Genomic DNA, 19,072 nt, shown 5'->3' with positions numbered 1-19,072 from the left:
CCTCAGCCTCCTGAGTAGCTTGGGACTATAGGCATGAGCCATCACACCCAGCTAATTTTTGTATTTTTAGTAGAGACAGGGTCTCGCCATGTTGGCCAGGCTGGTTTTGAACTCCTACGCTGAAGGGATCCACCCACCTCGGCCTCCCAAAGAGCTGGGATTACAGCATGAACCACAGTACCCGGCCTGTTTTTTTTTGTTTTGTTTTTTGTTTTGAGGCGGAATCTTGCTCTGTCACCCAGGCTGGAGTGCAGTGGCACGATCTCGGCTCACTGCAAGCTCCGCCTCCCAGGTTCGCCATTCTCCTGCCTCAGCCTCCGAAGTAGTGGGGATTACAGGCACCCGCCACCACGCCCGGCTAATTTTTGTATTTTTAGTAGAGGTGGGGTTTCACCACGTTAGCCAGCATGGTCTCGATCTCCTGACCTCGTGATCCGCCCGCCTCGACTTTCCAAAGTGCTGGGATTACAGGCGTGAGCCACTGCACCCAGCCTTTTTTTTTTTTTTTCTTTAGAAAGGATCTCACTCTGTTGCCAAGGATGGAGGGCAGTGGTGCAATCGTAGCTCACTGCAGCCTCGAACCTTGGGCTCAAGTAATCCTCCTGCCTCAGGCTCCTGAGTGGCTGGGAGCACAGGCACACATCACCCATGCCCAGCTAATTTTTTTTAGAGATGAGGTCTTGCTGCTTTGCCCAAGCTGGTTTTGAACTCCGGGGCTCAAGCAAGCGATCCACCAGCATCAGAAAAACCCGTTTGAACATGTACACACCCACCTACAGCTACAAGTGTTTCAAGGGCTGCTCTGAAACCCATCGTGGACATCGAGGGCCCACCAATATCTGCTTCAGCCCCTCTGTTCTCCCAGCTAGAAGTGAGTGCCTCTGACATGCTGGGCGCTACCTGGGAGCCAGGAGGAGGCTCAGGGCCAGCTCTCCAGCACAGAGCAGCTGGCTTCGGGGAGAGGTGGCATGGATGGAAGGGAAGACGCACGTCAACCTGTACACGCAGGTTCACACGGCATCACTCGCAACAGCCTGAGAGTGGAAGCAACCCAGGTGTCCATCAACAGGTGAGGGGATTGAGGCCGGGTGCGGTGGCTCACGCCTGTAATCCCAGCGCTTTGGGAGGCCGAGGCAGGCAGATCACGAGGTCAGGAGTTCAAGACCAGCCTGGCCAACATGGTGAAACCTGTCTCTACTAAAAATACAAAATTAGCCGGGCATAGTGGCAGGCGCCTGTAATCCCAGCTACTCCAGAGGCTGAGGAAGGACAATTGCTTGAACCTGGGAGGTGGAGGTTGCAGTGAGCCGAGATTGCGCCACTGCACTCCAGCCTGGGCAAAAAGATCAAAACTCCGTCTCAAAAAAAAAAAAGAAAGAAAGAAAAGAAAAGAAAAGAAAAAAGGTGAGAGGATCAACACAATGTGGCCATCCATGTGTCAAAATATGACTCAGGCCGGGTGCGGTGGCTCACGCCTGTCATCCCAGCACTTTGGGAGGCCAGCGAGGACAGATCACCTGAAGTCAGGAGTTTGAGACCAGCCTGGTCAACATGGCGAAACCCCGTCTCTACTAAAGATACAAAACTTAACTGGGCGTGGTGGCGGGTGCCTGTAATCCTAGCTACTCCAGAGGCTGAGGCAGGAGAATTGCTTGAACCTGGGAGACAGAGGTTGCAGTAAGCAGGGATTGCGCCATTGCACTCCAGCCTGGGCAACAGAGCAAGACTGTCTTAAGAAATAAAATAAAATAAATAAAATATAAGGCAAAATAAAATACGACTCAGCCATGAAAAGGAGCAAGGCTGTGACCCAGGCCACAGTGTGGATGTACCTTGAGGACGTCACACTCAGTGAGAAACACCAGACACAAAAGGCCACGCAGTGCATGATCCCATTTCTATGAAATTTCCAGGACAGGCCAAGCCACAGAGGCAGCAAGGGGATTTGAGGGTGCCAGGGGCTGCGGGAGGAGATGCAGAAAAAGGAAGTAGTAGCTGGGACAGGGTTCAGGGTTTCCTTTCAAGGTGACAAAATGTTCTAAAATAGACTGCAGTGATGATTACACAACTATAAATATACCTGAACTGTGCACTTTAACTGGGTGAACTGCAGGGACATAATCAAGCCGTTATTTAAAACATGAAGCAGGCCAGGCGCAGTGGCTCACGCCCGTCATCTCAACACTCTGGGAGGCCAAGGCGGGTGGATCACTTGAGGTCAGGAGTTCGAGACCAGCCTGGCCAACATGGTGAAACCTCGTCTCTACTAAAAATACAAAAATTAGCCAGGCGTGGTGGCACGCGCCTGTAGTCCCAGCTACTCAGGAGGCTGAGGCAGGAGAATCACTTGAACCTGGGAGGCAGAGGTTGCAGTGAGCCGAGATCACGCCACTACACTCCAGCCTGGGCGACAAGTGAGACACTGTCTCAAAAAAAAAAAAAAAAAAAAAAAAAACACTTAACACCAAGGGCAAGCCTTGGTGTATGTAGACTGTGGACTCAGAGAGATGAAGAAGACTCCACAGAGGGCCATAGGGCCATCAACTGTAACCAATGCACCCCTCTGGGGGGGGAGGCTGACAGTGGGGGCGGCTACGCCTGTTGGGGCAGGGGGTCTATGGTAACTCCGTACCTTCTGCTCAATTTTGCTGTGAACCTAGAACTGCTCTAGGAAATAAAGTTTATTAATTTTTTTTAAAAAAGGGGCTGGGCACAGTGGCTTACTCTGTAATCCCAGCATTTTGGGAGGCCGAGGTGGGCAGATCATTTGGGGCCAGGAGTTCGAGAACAGCCTGGGCAACATCGCCAAACCCTGTCTCTACTAAAAATACAAAAATTGGCCGGGCGCGGTGGCTCACGCCTATAATCCCAGCACTTTGGGAGGCCGAGGCAGGTGGATCACGAGGTCAGGAGATCAAGACCATCCTGGCTAACACGGTGAAACCCCATCTCTACTAAAAATACAAAAAATTAGCCAGGCGTGGTGACGGGCACCTGTAGTCCCAGCTACTCAGGAGGCTGAGGCAGGAGAATGGCATGAACCCAGGAGGCGGAGCTTGCAGTGAGCCGAGATCACGCCTCTGCACTGCAGCCTGGGCGACAGAGCGAGACTCTGTCTCAAAAAAATAAAAAAATTAAAAATAAATTAAAAAATTAGCCAGGCATGGTGGTTGGTGCATGTAATCCCAAATACTCAAGAGGCTGAGGCAACAGAATCATTTGAACCTGGGAGGTGGAGGTTGCAGTGAGCCGGGATCTCACCACTGCACTCCAGCGTGGGTGACAGAATGAGACTCCATCTTAAAAAGAGAGAAGTCAAGTGCCCCCAGTATCACTGGGTCAGGAAAAGCAGCATGGGACAAGCCACACGGCGCTCAGAGGGATGGACAGGGCACTCATCTGCATCCGGGCCAGCACCTCTGTGGCCAGGCACACCGCTCTTGCCAAAGCTGACATTTGGGGTCTGATCACTCTCTGGGGTGGGGCCTTCCTGGGCCCTGCAGGGTGCTGATCAGCACTCCAGGCCTCCACCCACTCCACGCCAGGAGCGCCCGAGTCATGAATGTCCCCAGACATCCCCCAGTGTCCCCTGGAGGGTGGAATCACCCACAGTGAGCACCCAAGCTAGAGCGGCCCTCACGTGTGTCCGAAGGCCACGTGCGCAGAGGGGCAGCTGCTCGTCCTATGTTTGCAGCAGCGATATCTGCCAGAGCGGCGTGAGCATCCTGAGCTCCAGCCAGCGGGAGAGGGGCACACAGGCCGCGCTCACGGCTCAGCTGCATGGGGCAGCCAGGGGCAGCCAAGCAGTGGGACCTCAGCGCACGAGGGAAACCAGACCACTGCAGAGGATGGAAAATACAGTCCCAGCCCCACCCAAGACGGAGGACAGGTCGGAGGTGCAGCCCTGGGCGAGGGGCTGCCTGGAGAGCAGGCAGCCAGCAGGGTGGCTGGGGGCCAGGCAGGCCAAGAACCAAGTGACCTCGACAGCAGGAGGCGGCAGGAGGAGCAGACGGAGCCAGGAGGGGGCCAGACGGTCGGACTCTGTCCTGCCAGACTCAGACAGAGGACAAGTCGGGGAGGAGACAGACCGAGGAGGGGAAGCCAAGGCGGCAGAGTTAAGCAGGGAGGCAGGGCCAATGAGAACTGGTGGCAGGTGGGCAGGGGGGCAAGGGCTGTGGACTGGGCGGCCAGGAGGGATCCAATGAGGGGCCCTGGCCAGGCTAATGGGCAGCCCCTGACCCGCAGAAGCAGCTTGGGGAGCCAGGCCTGCAGTCCCAGCCCGTCCCCTCTCATCTGTTACTAGGGACAGCATCTGTGCCAACCTTGCTGGGCCTGACGGGCCGCCCCTCCATGACTTCGGCCCTTCCCACATCGGAAAGGTGAGGTGGATAGAAGCACCCTGCTTAGCGTGGGCTACGTAGGAGGGACAGGAAGTGTCTCCCGGTACAATGATGTAGACAGGGGCAAATGGGGCAGGAAGTAGGGATGGGGCCTGGCCCAGGCTGGCACAAAACTCTGACTCCAGAACACAACTCACGAGCTGGCTGGGCAGCCTCCTGATGCCGCTTCTGGAACATTGCAGAAAGGCCCCAAAGCAGGCAGGAGGAAGCCTGCACAACCCAAAGCGCGAAGGAGGAAGCTTAATTATTGTTAAGTTCTGACCCCACAGGTGAGAGAAAACATGGTCAGTAAGGCAGTAATTGTTCTAAATTTGTAAAGGGTCAGGCATGGTGGCGCACGCCTGTAATCCCAGCACTTGGGGAGGCCGAGGGCGGATGGATCACCTGAGGTCAGGAGTTCGAGACCAGCCTGGCCAACATGGCAAACCCCATCTCTACTAAAAACACAAAATATTACCCGGGCGTGGTGACAGGTGCCTGTAGTCCCAGCTACTGGGGAGGATGTGGCACAAGAATTGCTTGAACCCAGGAGGCAGAGTTTGCAGTGAGCCGAGATCACACCACTGCACTCCAGCCTGGGCAACAGAGCAAGACTCCATCTCAACCTGGCCAACATGGTGAGACTCCATCTCTACTAAAAATACAAAAATTAGCTGGGTGTGGTGGCACACGCCTGTAATCCCAGCTACTCAGGAGGCTAAGGCAGGAGAATCGCTTGAACCTGGGAGGCAGTGAGCCAAAATTTCACCATTGCACTCCAGCCTAGGCGACAGAGCGAGACTGTCTCAAATAAATAAACAAAATAAGTAAATACAAATAAAAATAAAAATCGAGTTTTTAAGACCTGCCTTGTATGTGGTCAGTTTCCCTAAGCACTCCTTGTGGCCTGAGAAGAATGTGTTTTCTCTGTTGCTGGGTTCAGATTCCATCCATGTCATTACGGTAACCCTGTTACTTGTGTTGTTCAAATCATCTACATCTTTATCAATTTTCTTTTTCTTCTTAAAACAGGGTCTCCCTCCCTGTTGCCAAGGCTGGAGTGCAGTGGCACGACCATGGCTCACTGCAACCTCGACCTCCTGGGCTCAAGCAACCCTCCCGCCTCGGCCCCTCCAACTAACTGGGACTACAGGCATGGGCCATCACTATTTTTTGTACAGACAGGGTTTCTCCATGTTGCCCATGCTGGTCTCAAATTCCTGGGCTCAACTGATCCTTCTGACTCAGCCTCCCAAAGTGCTGGGATTATAGGACCCAGCCACTGTGCCCAGCATCCTGACCAACTTTCTTTGTTTGTTTGTTTTTTGAAATGGAGTTTCACTCTTGTTGCCCAGGCTGGAATGCAGTGGTGTAATCTCGGCTCACTGCAACCTCCGCCTCCCAGGTTCAAGCAATTCTCCTGCCTCAGCCTCCCGAGCAGCTGCGATTACAGACATGCGTCACCACACCTGGCTAATTTTGTATTTTTAGTAGAGACGGGGTTTCTCCATGTTGGTCAAGCTGGTCTCGAAATCCCCACCTCAGTTGATCCACCTGCCTTGGCCTCCCAAAGTGCTGGAATTATAGGGCTGAGCCACCGTGCCCGGCATCCTGGCCGATTTTCTTTCTTTTTTTTTTTTTTCTTTTTTGAGAAGGAGTCTCCCTCTGTCACCAGGCTGGAGTGCAGTGGCGTGATCTTGACTCACTGTGACCTCCGCCTCCTGGGTTCAAGCGATTCTCCTGCCTCAGCCTCCCGAGTAGCTGGGACTGCAGGTGCGTGCCACCACGCCCAGCTAATGTTTGTATTTTTAGCAGAGACAGGGTTTCACCACGTTGGCCAGGATGGTTTCGATCTCTTGACCTCGTGATCCACCCGCCTTGGCCTCCCAAAGTGCTAGGATTACAGGTGTGAGCCACCGCGTGTGGCCCTCCTGACCGATTTTCTATCTGTGTGATCTATGAGCCACTGGGGAAGATGCATTGAAATTCCTGTACCTATGATGTCTGTGTTATAGTTATGGCGTCTGTAACCCACTTCAAAATGATCCAGTAGGAGCCGGTACAGTGGCTCACATCTGTAGTCCCAGCTGCTTGGCAGACTGAGGCCGGAGGGTCACGTGAGCCCAGGAGTTTGGGGTTCTCATGCAAAATGATCACATCTGTGAATGGCCACTGTGCTCCACCCTGAGCAACACAGCAAGATCCCATCTCTTAAACAATCCAGTCAGGTAGAGGTAAGTGGGTGGGGTAGAAATGAGCAAAATGAACAAGATCAGACACAGCAGATGACTACTGCAGAGGGTGACGGCTATGTGGGACTTACTTTTTTTTTTTTTTTTTTTTTTTGAGACGGAGTCTGGCTCTGTCGCCCAGGCTGGAGTGCAGTGGCGCAATCTCAGCTCACTGCAAGCTCCGCCTCCCAGGTTCACGCCATTCTCCTGCCTCAGCCTCCCGAGTAGCTGGGACTACAGGCGCCCGCCACCATGCCCGGCTAATTTTTGTATTTTTTAGTAGAGACGGGGTTTCACCATGTTAGCCAGGATGGTCTCGATCTCCTGACCTCGTGATCCGCCCGCCTCGGCCTCCCAAAGTGCTGGGATTACAGGCGTGAGCCACCGCGCCCGGCCGGGACTTACTTTTTTTTTCTCTTTTTTTTTGAGACGGAGTCTCACTGTCACCCAGGCTGAACTGCAGTGGCGCAATCTCAGCTCACTGCAACCTCCGTCTCCCGGGTTCAAGCGATTCTCCTGCCTCAGCTTCCCGAATGGCTGAGTACAGGTGCGTGCCAGCATACCCAGCTCATTTTTGTATCTTTGGTAGAGACGAGGTTTCACCATGTTGGCCAGGCTGATCTCTAACTCCCGACCTCAGGTGATCTGCCTGCCTCGGCCTCCCGAAGTGCTGAAATTACAAGCATGAGCCGCTGCGCCCAGCCTCTTTTTATTCTTCATTAATAATTTAAATGATTGGCCGGGTGCGATGGCTCATGCCTGTAATCCCAGCACCTTGGGAGGCCGAGGCGGATGGATCACCTGAGGTCAGGAGTTCGAGACCAGCCTGAGCAACATGGAGAAACTCCGTCTCTACTAAAAATACAAAATTAGCCAGGCGTGGTGGTGGGTGCCTGTAGTCCCAGCTACTCAGGAGGCTGATGCAGAATTGCTTGAACCCGGGAGGTGGAGGTTGCGGTGAGCTGACATCAAGCCAACGCACTCCAGCCTGGCGACAGAGCAAGACTCTGTCTCAAAAAAAAAAAAAACAGGCCAGGCACAGTGACTCATACTTGTAATCACAGCATTTTGGGAGGCCAAGGTGGGTGGATCACCTGAGGTCAGGAGTTTGAGACCAACCTGGCCAACGTGGTGAAACCCCGTCTCTACTAAAAATACAAAAAAATTAGCCGGACGTGGTGGTGTGCACCTGTAACCCCAGCTACTTGGGAGGCTGAGGCAGGAGAATCACTTGAACCTGGGACGTGGAGGTTGCAGTGAGCCAAGATCACGCCACTGCACTCCAGCTTGGGCAACAGAGTGAGACTCCATCTCAAAAACAAAACAAAACAAACAAAAAAAAAACCCATAGCAAACACACACATGTTCAAGCACTTCTGGAAGCAGACAGGTTACTACATGGGGGAAACTGAAGATCAAGGCAGAGTGGAAGATATTCTCCTTGCTTTTTGGACATTTGGAATTTTGTAACATGGGCATTGTATAAAAGTTAGGCCAGGCCCAATAGCTCATGCTTGTAGTCCCAACTACTCAGAAGGCCGAGGCAGGAGGATCACTTGAGCCCAGGAGTTTGATACCAGGCAAGACCCTGTCTCTGCAAAAAAGTTTTTTCAATTAATAAAAATTTAAATATTGGGTGTGGTGGCAGGCACCTGTAGTCCCAGCTACTCGGGAGGCTGAAGTAGGAGGACTGCTTGAGCCTGGAAAACAGAGGTTGCAGTGAGCCATGATCACGCCGCTGCACTCCAGCCTGGGCGACAGCAAGACCTTGTCTCTTTTTTTTTTTTTTTTTGTTTGAGACGGAGTCTCGCTCTGTTGCCAAGCTGGAGTGCAGTGGCGTGATCTCGGCTCACTGCAACCTCCACCTCCTGGGTTCCAGCAATTCTCCTGCGTCAGCCTCCCAAGTAGCTGGGACTACAGATGTGCACCACCATCCCCAGCTAATTTTTGTATCTTTAGTAAAGATGGGGTTTCACCATGTTGGCCAGGATGGTCTCGATCTCTTGACCTCGTGATCCGCCTGCCTCAGCCTCCCAAAGTGCTGGGATTACAGGCGTGAGCCACCGCGCCAGGCCTTGTGGACCCTGTCTCCCTTAAAGGCAAAAAAAAAAGTGTCCAGAAAAATACAAATACAACTTGATAACTAAGTTTGCTGATTCCTTTTGAAAACTTAGACAAAGGGCCGAGTGTGGTGGCTCATGCCTGTAAACCCAGCACTTTGGGAAGTCAAGATGGCAGGATCACTTGAGGCCAGGGGTTCAAGACCAGCCTGGTGAAAAAAGCGAGACCCCATCTCTATAAAAAAGAAAAAAAAAAAACGAAAACTTAAGACTAAAAGCTCACTGCACCCCCCCCGCCCTCCCCACTGAGCTGCCCACTTCCTATCCCTCGTGCCACATTCAGGGGCTCTCTTTCAGGGTGCCGAACGCTGCCTAGCGGCACAGCAGGGCAGATAATGCCACCGGGTTTGGGGAGCGGTGGTTCTCCAACTTTAGGGATAGAAACCAGATGTTTAGGAGCTCAGCAAAGACCGTGTAAGCCTCGAATCAGGAGGGACCTCCAGCCGGAAGAGAGAGTGCCTGCAGGGGCCTGACGGGACCTGAGGGGAAGGAAGTGAGAAACTGCTCTGCCTTCCTGAGGGGCAGCCACAGCTCCTGCTGGCTCGTCTCAGCGCCTCTGCGACAACCTCAGGTGCGGGCAGGACAGACGGAGGGAGAGAAGGGAGGAAGGAAAAACTGATGCAGGAGGATCCTAGACACGGAGGAGACAGAACCCACAAGAGGGGAGCGGCGGTGGCGTGGACGGCGCCGCGAGAGCATCCCAGCACACAGGACGGGTGGAGGGCTAGTGACAGCAGAACTCTGCCCTTCGACCCGGCTGGGTCACCGCTGAGGACAGACCCTAGAGCGGCACTTCGGGGGTCAGTGAGGTCAACACGACCGCCACAAAGACACCACGATCACTGTCGCTGCCACTTTCCCTCTTGCGGTCTCAGGAGGGCAGAGGGAGGCCTTTGGAGGCTGCATCACCAGGGACGGCTCCGCCATGTTGACAGCTAAAAGAGGGGGCGCGCTTGTCTTCTTGTGCTCTGAATTTCTCAGCTTACAACTTATTTGGTTTTTTTTTTTGAGACAAAGTCTCACTCTGTCTCCCAGGCTGGAATGCAGTGGTACAATCTTGGTTCACTGCAGCCTCAACCTTTCAGGCTCAAGTGATCTTCCCACCTTGGCCTCCCGAGTAGCTAGGACTACAGGCATGTGCCACCACGCCCGGCTAATTTTCATTTTTTGTAGAGACGGGGTCTTGCTACATTGCCCAGGCTGGTCTCAAACTCCCAACCTCAAGCGATCCTCGCCTCAGCCTCCCAAAGTGCTGGGATTACAGGTGTGAGCCACCATGCCTGGCCTCAACTTCTAACACACTAACAGCCGACAGACATAATCCACACAGACACAGGCTCCTGGGGCTATTGGATCATTCTGGATGATGTAAAGGGTCCTGAAATCCGTTTGAGAACCCCTGACCTGGAAAGACTCCAACACAGCGCACGTAAGGATCTGTTCCAGCACATTCCACAGCAGCATTCTTCCTAGCCAGAAAACCCAGACACACCAACTGAGGCTGGATTAAAGTATGCAATCTAATTGACCAACTATGTCCACGAGGACAATTCTGGCCTGCACCTCTTTTGTTTTGGTTTTGTTTTTTGTTTTGCTTTTTTTTGGAGATGGAGTCTTGCTCTGTCGCCCAGGCTGGAGTGCAGTGGTGGGATCTCAGCTCACTGCAACCTCCCACCTCCCAGGTTCAAGCGATTCTCCTGCCTCAGCCTCCTAAGTGGAACTACAGACATGCGCCACCACGTCTGGCTAATTTTTGTATTTTTAGTAGAGACGGGGTTTCACCATGTTGGCACGCTGTTCTAGAACTCCTGACCTCAGGTGATCCGCCTGCCTTGGCCTCCCAAAGCGCCGGGATTACAACCATGAGCCACTGGGCCCGGCCATACCTGTTTTTATAAATCAAGTTTTATTGGAACAAAGCCACGCCCACCCGTTTACAGATTGTCTACAGCTGCTTCAGGGCCATAAGAGCAGTGGTGAGTCATCCTAACAGAGGCCGCACCCTCTACCAGGGAGCCCTCCTGGGGGAGGGATGCCGCAGTGGGTGGGAGCTGGTGGTGGGGACCCTCCCTCCTGCAACCAGAAGGGCAGGTCTCTGCAAGGGGGCCGTCCAGTGGGGACACCTGAGGCATCACTGTGACAAGTGACCCTTGCAAGGCCATTCCTGGGCCACCATTTCAACTGAGGCATCAGACTGACCTTAATCCTGCCTTTGAGGCATGGAAGTCTCTGGGAATATTTGTGGTTGTCATGACTGGTAGGGCAGGATGCTCTGGCATGGAGTGGGTGGAGGCCAGGGACGCTGCTCCGCACCCTGCAGTGCCCAGGACGGTCCCAGCCAGAGGATGACCTGGCCCCAAACATCCACAGTGCAGAGCGGGACAGGCCCCGTGCTGAGAGATTGATTTCGCTTTCATTGTGAGCCTGGCACAGGGCTCACTCCGCCCTTCAAATCCACATCCTCATTGAATTCGCACTGCGCTGCAGCGTGGTGGGTATTAGCCCTGTCTAAAATAAGATGATGTGGGAGCTGGCGAGTCGCGGGCCAGGGATGCTGAAAAGATTATGTACAGTGCAGAATGGTGTACCTGAGCAGGTTAAAGGTGCCGCAAAAGACCAGCTATTGCTATTTTGATGTGCAGCCAAAAAAAAAAAAAACGTTGAGGGGTGGGGGGCCGCAGATGCCTCTCCCGTTGCCGAGGCTGGGCCGTCTGCCCAAAGTCACTGCCCTCGATCAGCTCCCTGCGTTCCCGCCCATCAAGCGACATCACTGTCACCCTATTCAGCCCAAGTGAGACCACCACGAGATCCTCCATATTCCGAGACAGACCCAACTCTGTTCTGCTCTGGGGTCTCCATCAACTTCACTGCAGACCTTGGGCTGCTAGGCCAGGTTTCTTTAAACAGGGAAAAAAAAGGACTGTGAACACTCTAGAACATTCTATAAGGATAATGGCCCATTTGTGCCCACCGGGAACTGTGTTGCTTTCTATCACGTTAGCCTGGGTGCCTGCAGACAGACTTCACGCTCTGGGAGGTGCTGCTGTGTGCCTCTGTCCCGCCTTCCCGCCACTGTCCAAACCTCCCTGCTGCCAGCTCACTTTCCCAGCCATGCAAGTGGGGAAACTGCATCACCTCTCTGTGGCCCAGAAGACAGAAGCAATGACACGATCTCTTAAAAGCTACTGCATGGGGGCCGGACGTGACGGCTCACGCCTCTAATCCCAGCACTTTGGGAGGCCAAGGGCGGGGTGGGGGGGGGCGGTGTGTGTGAATCACCTGAGGTCGGGAGTTCGAGACCAGCCTGACCAACATGGAGAAACCCCATCTCTACTAAAAATACAAAAAAAAATTAGCCGCGCATGGTGGCGCACACCTGTAATCCCAGCTACTCGGGAGGCTGAGGCAGAAGAATCGCTGGAACCCAGGAGGTGGAGGTTGAGGTAAGCCGAGATCACGCCATTGCACTCCACCTTGGGCAATAAGAGTGAAACTCTGTCTCAAAAAAAAAAAAAAAAAGCTACTGCATGGGAAACAGCCACAGGGTAAGGGAACTAAGAGGCGGTTATGAAGGTTACATAGGAACACGGAATCTTTTCATAACTACCAGAGCTGACCTGGGAGACGAAATTCAGTGTTGAGAGCCCAGTCTCAGAAACCAAAATCCCAGGTTCCAATCCCAGCTCCCTGTTCAGTCCGGGTGAGTTCCGGCAGGGCTAGGGCCAGGTGTCATCACTGCCGACATCCTGACAATTAAAAGCACAATGTACGCGGCTGGGTGCAGTGGTTCACACCTGTAATCCCAGCCCTTTGGGAGACGGAGGTAGGTGGATCACCTGAGGTCAAGAGTTCAAGACCAGCCTGGCCAACATGGTGAAACTCCGTCTCTACTAAAAATACAAAAAATTAATCAGGCGTGGTGGTGGGTGACTGTAATCCCAGCTACTTGGGAGGCTAAGGCAGGAGGATCGCTTGAACTTGGGAGGTGAAGGTTGCAGTGAGCCCAGATCGAGCCACTGCACTCCAGCCTGGGCAACAAGAATGAAACTCCATCTCAAAAAAAAAAAAAAAAAAAAGCACAATGTACATGTCTAATTAACATAAGTGTTCCTGTCATTGTCACACTAAACTTAGAAATGTGACAGACACTATTGTATGACTCAAGTATTATGTTACAAATGAGGGGAGATAGGGGTTTTGGGTTGCATGGATGTAGACATTTGCCAAAATTATTCAGTCTGTTTAACATCTGTTTCACTATAGACAAAGTTTTCAGGTCAGGCACTGTAGCTCACGCCTGTAACCCCAAAACTTTGAGAGGCCAAGGCAGGAGGGTCACTTGAGCCCAGGAGACCACCCTGGGCAATAAAATAAGACCCCATCTCTACAAAAGATACAAAAACTAGCCAGGCATGGTGGTGCATGCCTATAGTCCTAGCTACTTGGGAGGCTGAGGCTGGAGGATTTCTTGAGCCCAGGAAGCTGAGGCTATAGTGAGCTGTGATCGTGCCACTGCACCACAGCCTGGGCAGAGTGAGATCCTGTCTCAAATAGGAACAACAAAAAAATAAAATAAATAAATAAATGAAAACAGAACCAAAAACAAATACTGAGCTCTAGTTATTGACGGTGTGCTGCAGTAATTAGGGGAAAGGTGGAATGGCGTCTGCAACTTACTTTGAAATGCATCCCAAAAAGATGGATTGGCGGGCAGAGAGAGAGACAGAGCGCTTCAAGATAAACCTAATAAGTCAGAATACCGACGGTGAAATCTACATGGCAGGTGTGTCTAGGTGTTTTCCCATTCCTACATGGTTGAAATGCAAAAGTTAAAATGCTAGCTCGGTGGCTGGCATAGAGTGGATACTCAGCATTATCTCCTCTCCTGAACTTGGGAGCGTGAGAGTCCAACCCGCCATTGACCTACGCTGTGAACTTAGAAGGTCCTTGCAGGCTTCAGAAACTCTTGTGAAATGAAGCCTTCTGTGCTGACCCAATAGGCTGAGTGGCAAATCAAAATCAGTTTGGATGCCACAAAGGGAGCACGCATCATAGGAGGAGGGAGGAAGAGAGCGCCAGGCGGAGCTCCTCTGTCGAGCCCGGCCCTGCCTCTTCTCTGCACGCACGCGGCTTGCACCGTCAACTCCCCAAGTTCTCCAGATCGCCTCCTCCCGGGGCAGGGCGGGTTAACTCAGATTCTTAAGACTCAAGTCATCACGTCTCTTACGGGAAGAGGGCTAATGAAGGTCTCCTATGGCATGCAAGCCAGAGAAATTAATCATCAGGTCTCATCTGGAGTGAGCAGGCATGATCCTCCCAGCCCCCAAAAACCCCTGGCCGGGCGCAGTGTTTATTTTCCAACCTAGACACCAGATGGCAGCAGTACCCGGTTCAAAATCCAACAACAACACAGTGGGGTACACGCAGCTCAACTGACGACTTTTAATCCAGTTCCAGTAGTCTACGCCCGTCCCCACGGTCCAACCAACTCCAGCAGATGGGACCTACACCTTCGATCACACTGTCTCATCCTGCCGGGAAACCCCACTCACAGTAGGTCCCACAGTCCCCCACAAGAACACCAACCAAAGTAGCACCTCCACCCCCAGGTGCCAATGGAGGGAGCGCCCCAAACGTGGCAGCTACGAAATCAAAGGGGGACATTTTAAATGCAACGAGGGGCTGGAGAAAGAACAGAGAAAGAGACGAGGGCCGGTGGACCCCTCGGGGACCACACGCCCCAGGTCAGCAGCAGCCGCAGCACAGCAGGCTCAGGGTGGCGGAAATTCCTGATTAGCAAGCGCCATCTCCAGACTCTGAATAAGCTAATCCAAATTTTTAGAAAAAAACACTCTCAGAGTCTGATGCTTAACCGGTACAGGCTGAGAGCAATTGGTGGTGGATGTTTAAAAAAGAAAACCTGGTCCCCTCCGTCCTAGCTACCAGATGGTCCTGGGCCCTTTCTCGAAAATTCCTCAGCCTTCCATCGGCCACCTCCAAAACTTCTTTCTCTAGCCATCATTTTGAGGCGGAGCTTTGAAAAAAGAAGTTTAAAAGCCCAGACCCTATAGATTCGAGGGCCAGCCGCCAGCCCAGCGTGTCAATCTGTGAGTCCTCCCTTTGTTCCTTCCTCTCGCAGGCATTTGAGGTTTCTGTGGACTTCTCCTTCCGGGAGAGGTGAAGTGGGACCGGACGAGGTTGTTGGCGGGGGAGGTGGGAGGGAGAAAGTATGGGCTGGTGGCTGCAGAGGCGCGGGCCTGGACCAGGCATAGAACAAAGGTGCTGGCGGTGGGTGTACCTGTTTGCCCCTGTAGAACAGCCTCTGCAGGCCTGGCTCCACGTGGAACAGCTCCTGGATCTTCCGCCTCAGCTCCTCCACCTTGGTCAGCCTGGACAGCGAGTCCACCGTGTGGGTCTGCCTCCCGTCCATGGTCCGAACCTGGATCCACATGGTGTCGGCGCTGAGGGGAGGGACAGCAAAAACCCCCATCAGTTTTACCAGCACGTCTGAGCCATGCCATGCTCTAAGGAGTCGGGGTTGCTTTTGTCCGGCCTGTGGACACCAGGAAACTCCCAGGATGCCCTTCCAGTCCTCCTGTACAGCCAGACCCCGGCCAGGGCCAGACACAGCAAATTAAGGACTTAAGGCATTAACGACTAGCCAAGTGTTAAAGATTGAGGAGGAAGGAGAATGAAAAGAGGGAATTGAAAGAAAAGCAGAAGGTCCAACCCATCCCTCCTTCCCCACGACCAGAGGAGAAAGGAGGCCCGGGCCAAGTGGCCGAGTTGGTTCGTTTATTCATTCATTCATTGATTCATTCATTCCTCGGATTCCTATTTACGGAAGAGGGAATCCCAGAAGTCCAGCGCGGGCCGGAACTTCAGAAGTCCCCGGGGGAACTCAACCAAGTGCTACTGAGAGGGAAAAACCCCACCCGAGATCCGCGGACCCCGGGACCCCTCGGTGCCCACGCCCCCCCTCCTTGCCGGCCCCCCCCGCGCGCGTGCGCGACCGGGCCCGCCCCGCGGTGGCCATGGTAACCGGCCGCCCCGTCCCGGCCACCCGCGAGCGCGCGCGCCCCGCGACTCACCTCGACCTCCAACCCCCGGCAGCTCGCGCCCCTCCAAACCCTGGACCCTCGGCGTCCCTCCCGCACTCCCACCGGCCCGCGCGGGTCGCGCCAGCGAGCCCACGCCCACCCCCGCCGCTGGGACTACACGGGGGCCCCCGCTCGTCAAGTCCCGCCCCCCTTCACTTGAGCCGCCTCTTATTGACTCCGCAGCACCCGGCCGCCCCGCCCCGCTCGCTCCCCATTGGCCCAGATGCGCCCGGGGAACTCAGGGCGCGCGAAATCGGGCTCGGGCGCGACAATTGAATCGCGGGGCGCCCCGCGCGCAGGCGCGGAGCCTGACATCCTCCCCGGCGGCTCGCCGGGCCCTCCCCCACCCGGCGCGCTCGACCCCCCGCCGGGCTCCGGGGACGCAGCGCTGGTCCCGGCTCCAGCCGGGTGTGTGCCGGGGAACGATTCCCGAGGGTTAGGTGGAAGGGGAGGCCCTGGATCCCGGGACAGAGTGCGGGACACGCGTGCGCCCGGACTGGCCGCGCGGGAAAGTTTTGCAAAGTTCCCGAGCCCCGTGCGCCCGGCCTGGGCTGGCACCCCGACCCGGCCCGCCCACTCACCTCTCCCGTCGCCGCGAACAGCTTGTCTGCCTGCGCGCCTAGCCCGGCTGGGGATGGCGATGAAACCGCGTGCGTGGCCCGGACCCCGCGCGGACTTGTGTGCGACCCGGAGCGCCCGCTCGGCAAGCGCTGCCAGCTGCTCTGATTTTTTTCCCGCGAAAACTCGGCATTTGGGAGTTGCGGGGCCGCAGGAGGCCGTGCCGGGGGCGGGCGCCTGCCTCCTGATTGGCCGACGCAGTGGCGGGAAGCGAGAAAGAGGGTGGGGGGCGCCCCCGCCTCTGTCCACGGCGCCTCCGCCTAGCGGGCCACGGCTCCGCCCAGCCCTGCGCGCTCTGCTGGGCGCGCCCAGCGTGCAAAGGGGCTGCGTGGCAGCGCCTGGTCACCCCCCGCACGTGGACCCCCCCAGAAGCCTTGGGGACCCCCAGGGTACAGACCCCCTGAACTCTTAAGTCCAAATCCGTTCGCAGACCCCCCCTCGCACGCATTGACCAGTAGGTCTAAGAAGGCCGGAATCAATGTGTAAATACTGCGAGGGAATGTGGGGGGCCCCTAGGAGACCACCTGCACCCTGATGGCTCGCCTGATAGCCCCAAGCCCCACTGTCTGGCGTCAGGGCCTGCCAGGGCTCCCCACTCTACCCACCCGCAGGGCTTGTTTGCTGTCTTTTCCCGCCTCGTTTTCCCGCCTTCTCCAGGCTGTCCAGGCGGGCAGGGCTGCCCTGCCCCCTCCGCCCTGTCTGTTCCACTCTGACCAGTCCTGGCGGGCACAGGAGTGACCTGTGCTGGGCACCTACAAAGCAGCCGGACAGGTTGCTCAGAGCTGCAGAACCCAGCGGTGTACATGGCAGACCCAGTTGGTGGTCTCAGGGAGGGAAAATTCCTATCTGGGGGAGACAGGCAAGAAATGAATAACTAAAGCAGATAATTTCAGATGATTCCTTATAGGAGAGTGACCAGCAGCCATGTGGTGGGAGGCGGGGAGAGAGGATACTCTCTCACTGGGGCCACTGCGGTGGGCCTCTCAGAGAAGATGACATTTGAGCTGGAATCGGAGATGAGACTCCAAGGACAGATGGGTCTAGGAGGGAAAGTCAAACCCAGAGGCCGGAAAAGGCTTAGAGGTGTCCAGGGAGCAGGAAGGGGCTGGTGTGGTTGGGGCCCACTGAGCAAAGGGGAGGGGGAGTTGAGGTCAGAGGGGTGATATATAATACCTTGAAGGCCACCGGGGAGGACTTTGGTCTTTCTCTTGAGAGCTGTGAGCAGAAAAACGTTGAGTTCCCACTTAGCTTTTTACAGTTTCTTCATCACTCTATTAAGTCTCCTCTATCTGGTCAGTGGGACTTCTGCTATGTCCCTAATATAGGAGACAGATCATGGCCCCCGAAGATATGCGTCTCTAGACCCCCATGTCCTCGGCCCCAGGATCTGTGAATACAGTGCCTTACACAGCTAAAAGGACTTTGCAACTTTGCAGGTGTGATTCAGTTAATGATTTTGAGTTGGGGAGCGTCTCCTGGGTGATCCAGGTGGGCACAATGTCCTTAAAAGGTCCTAATAAGTGAAAAAGGGATACAAAAAGGTCAAAGTCAAAGGAGATGGGGAAGTGGAAGCAGGCTTTACAATGATCAGGCCAAGGGCCGGGCGCGTTGGCTCACACCTGTAATCCCAGCACTTTGGGAGGCCGAGGCAGGCAGATCACCTGAGGTCAGGAGTTCGAGACCAGCCTGACTAACATGGAGAAACCCCGTTTCTACTAAAAATACAAAATTAGCCTGGCGTGGTGGCACATGCCTGTAATCCCAGGTACTCGGGAGGCTGAGGCAGGAAAATCGCTTGAACCCAGGAGGCAGAGGTTGTGGTGAGCCAAGATCGCGCCATTGCACTCCAGCCTGGGCAACAAAAGCAAAACTCAGTCTCAAAAAAAAAAAAAAATGATCAGACCAAGAGGCAAGGAAGATGGGCAGCCTCTGGTGGCTGGAAAAAGCAAGAAAGACTCCTAGAACCCGCCCTGCCCCTAAAATTTATTTCAGACTTCTGACCTCCCAAACTGTAAGATGATAAATGTGTGGGCCAGGCGTGGTGGCTCACACCTGTAATCCCAGTACTTTGGGAGGCTGAGGCAGGCAGATAACTGGAGGTCAGGAGTCGCCAGACTAGCCTGGTCAACATGGTGAAACCCCATCTCAACTAAAAATACAAAAATTAGCCAGGTGTGGTGGCTGGCGCCTGTAATCCCAGCTACTCGGGAAGCTGAGGCAGAGAATTGCTTGAACCCGGGAAGCGGAGGTTCCAGTGAGCAGAGATCGTGCCACTGCACTTCAGCCTGGACAACAGAGCGAGACTGTGTCTCAAAAAAAAAATTAGCTGGGCAGGGTGGTGTGTACCTATAATCCCAGCTACTCAGGAGATTGAGGCAGGAGAATCACTTGAACCCAGGAGACAGAAGTTGCAGTGAGCCAAGACCGAGCCAGTGTACTCCCACCTGGGTGACAGAGCAAGGTTCTATCAACAAATAAATAAATGTGTGGTTTGCAGCCACTGAGTTTGTGGTCCTTTGTCATAGTAGCCTTGGGAAGCTCCTGCATTCTAATCCACGATGTCCAGATGGTGCTGTTCACTGTTCGCAACCTCAGTACACGATCAACGCTACTGCACACAATTC

The 19,072-nt window shown here is 54.4% G+C and overlaps 1 protein-coding gene across 3 annotated transcripts in view; it reads right to left on the bottom strand.

The window, feature by feature from the left end:
- Nucleotides 1–16,742, bottom strand: part of UHRF1 (ubiquitin like with PHD and ring finger domains 1) — a 51,711-nt gene extending 34,969 nt beyond the window's left edge. Inside the window, exons 1-2 of one of the 3 annotated variants that reach the window (XM_004059788.5) lie at nucleotides 16,412–16,742; nucleotides 15,029–15,191 (exon numbers count right to left, since the gene is read on the bottom strand). In XM_004059788.5, coding sequence (XP_004059836.1) covers nucleotides 15,029–15,181 — 153 coding nt within the window. In that variant the 5' untranslated portion in view covers nucleotides 15,182–15,191; nucleotides 16,412–16,742. Of the gene's footprint in view, nucleotides 1–15,028; nucleotides 15,633–15,821; nucleotides 16,004–16,411 lie in introns of those variants that run through there. The other 2 variants (XM_004059789.5, XM_019015985.4) reach the window with 2 other exon arrangements.
- Nucleotides 16,743–19,072: the final 2,330 nt, after the last annotated feature.

The sequence above is a fragment of the Gorilla gorilla genome, chromosome 20 (assembly GCF_029281585.2).
Source record: "Gorilla gorilla gorilla isolate KB3781 chromosome 20, NHGRI_mGorGor1-v2.1_pri, whole genome shotgun sequence".
NCBI lineage: Eukaryota > Metazoa > Chordata > Mammalia > Primates > Hominidae > Gorilla > Gorilla gorilla.
The sequence above is the reverse complement of the archived record's forward strand: the minus strand, read 5'-3'. Positions and strand labels throughout refer to the sequence as shown.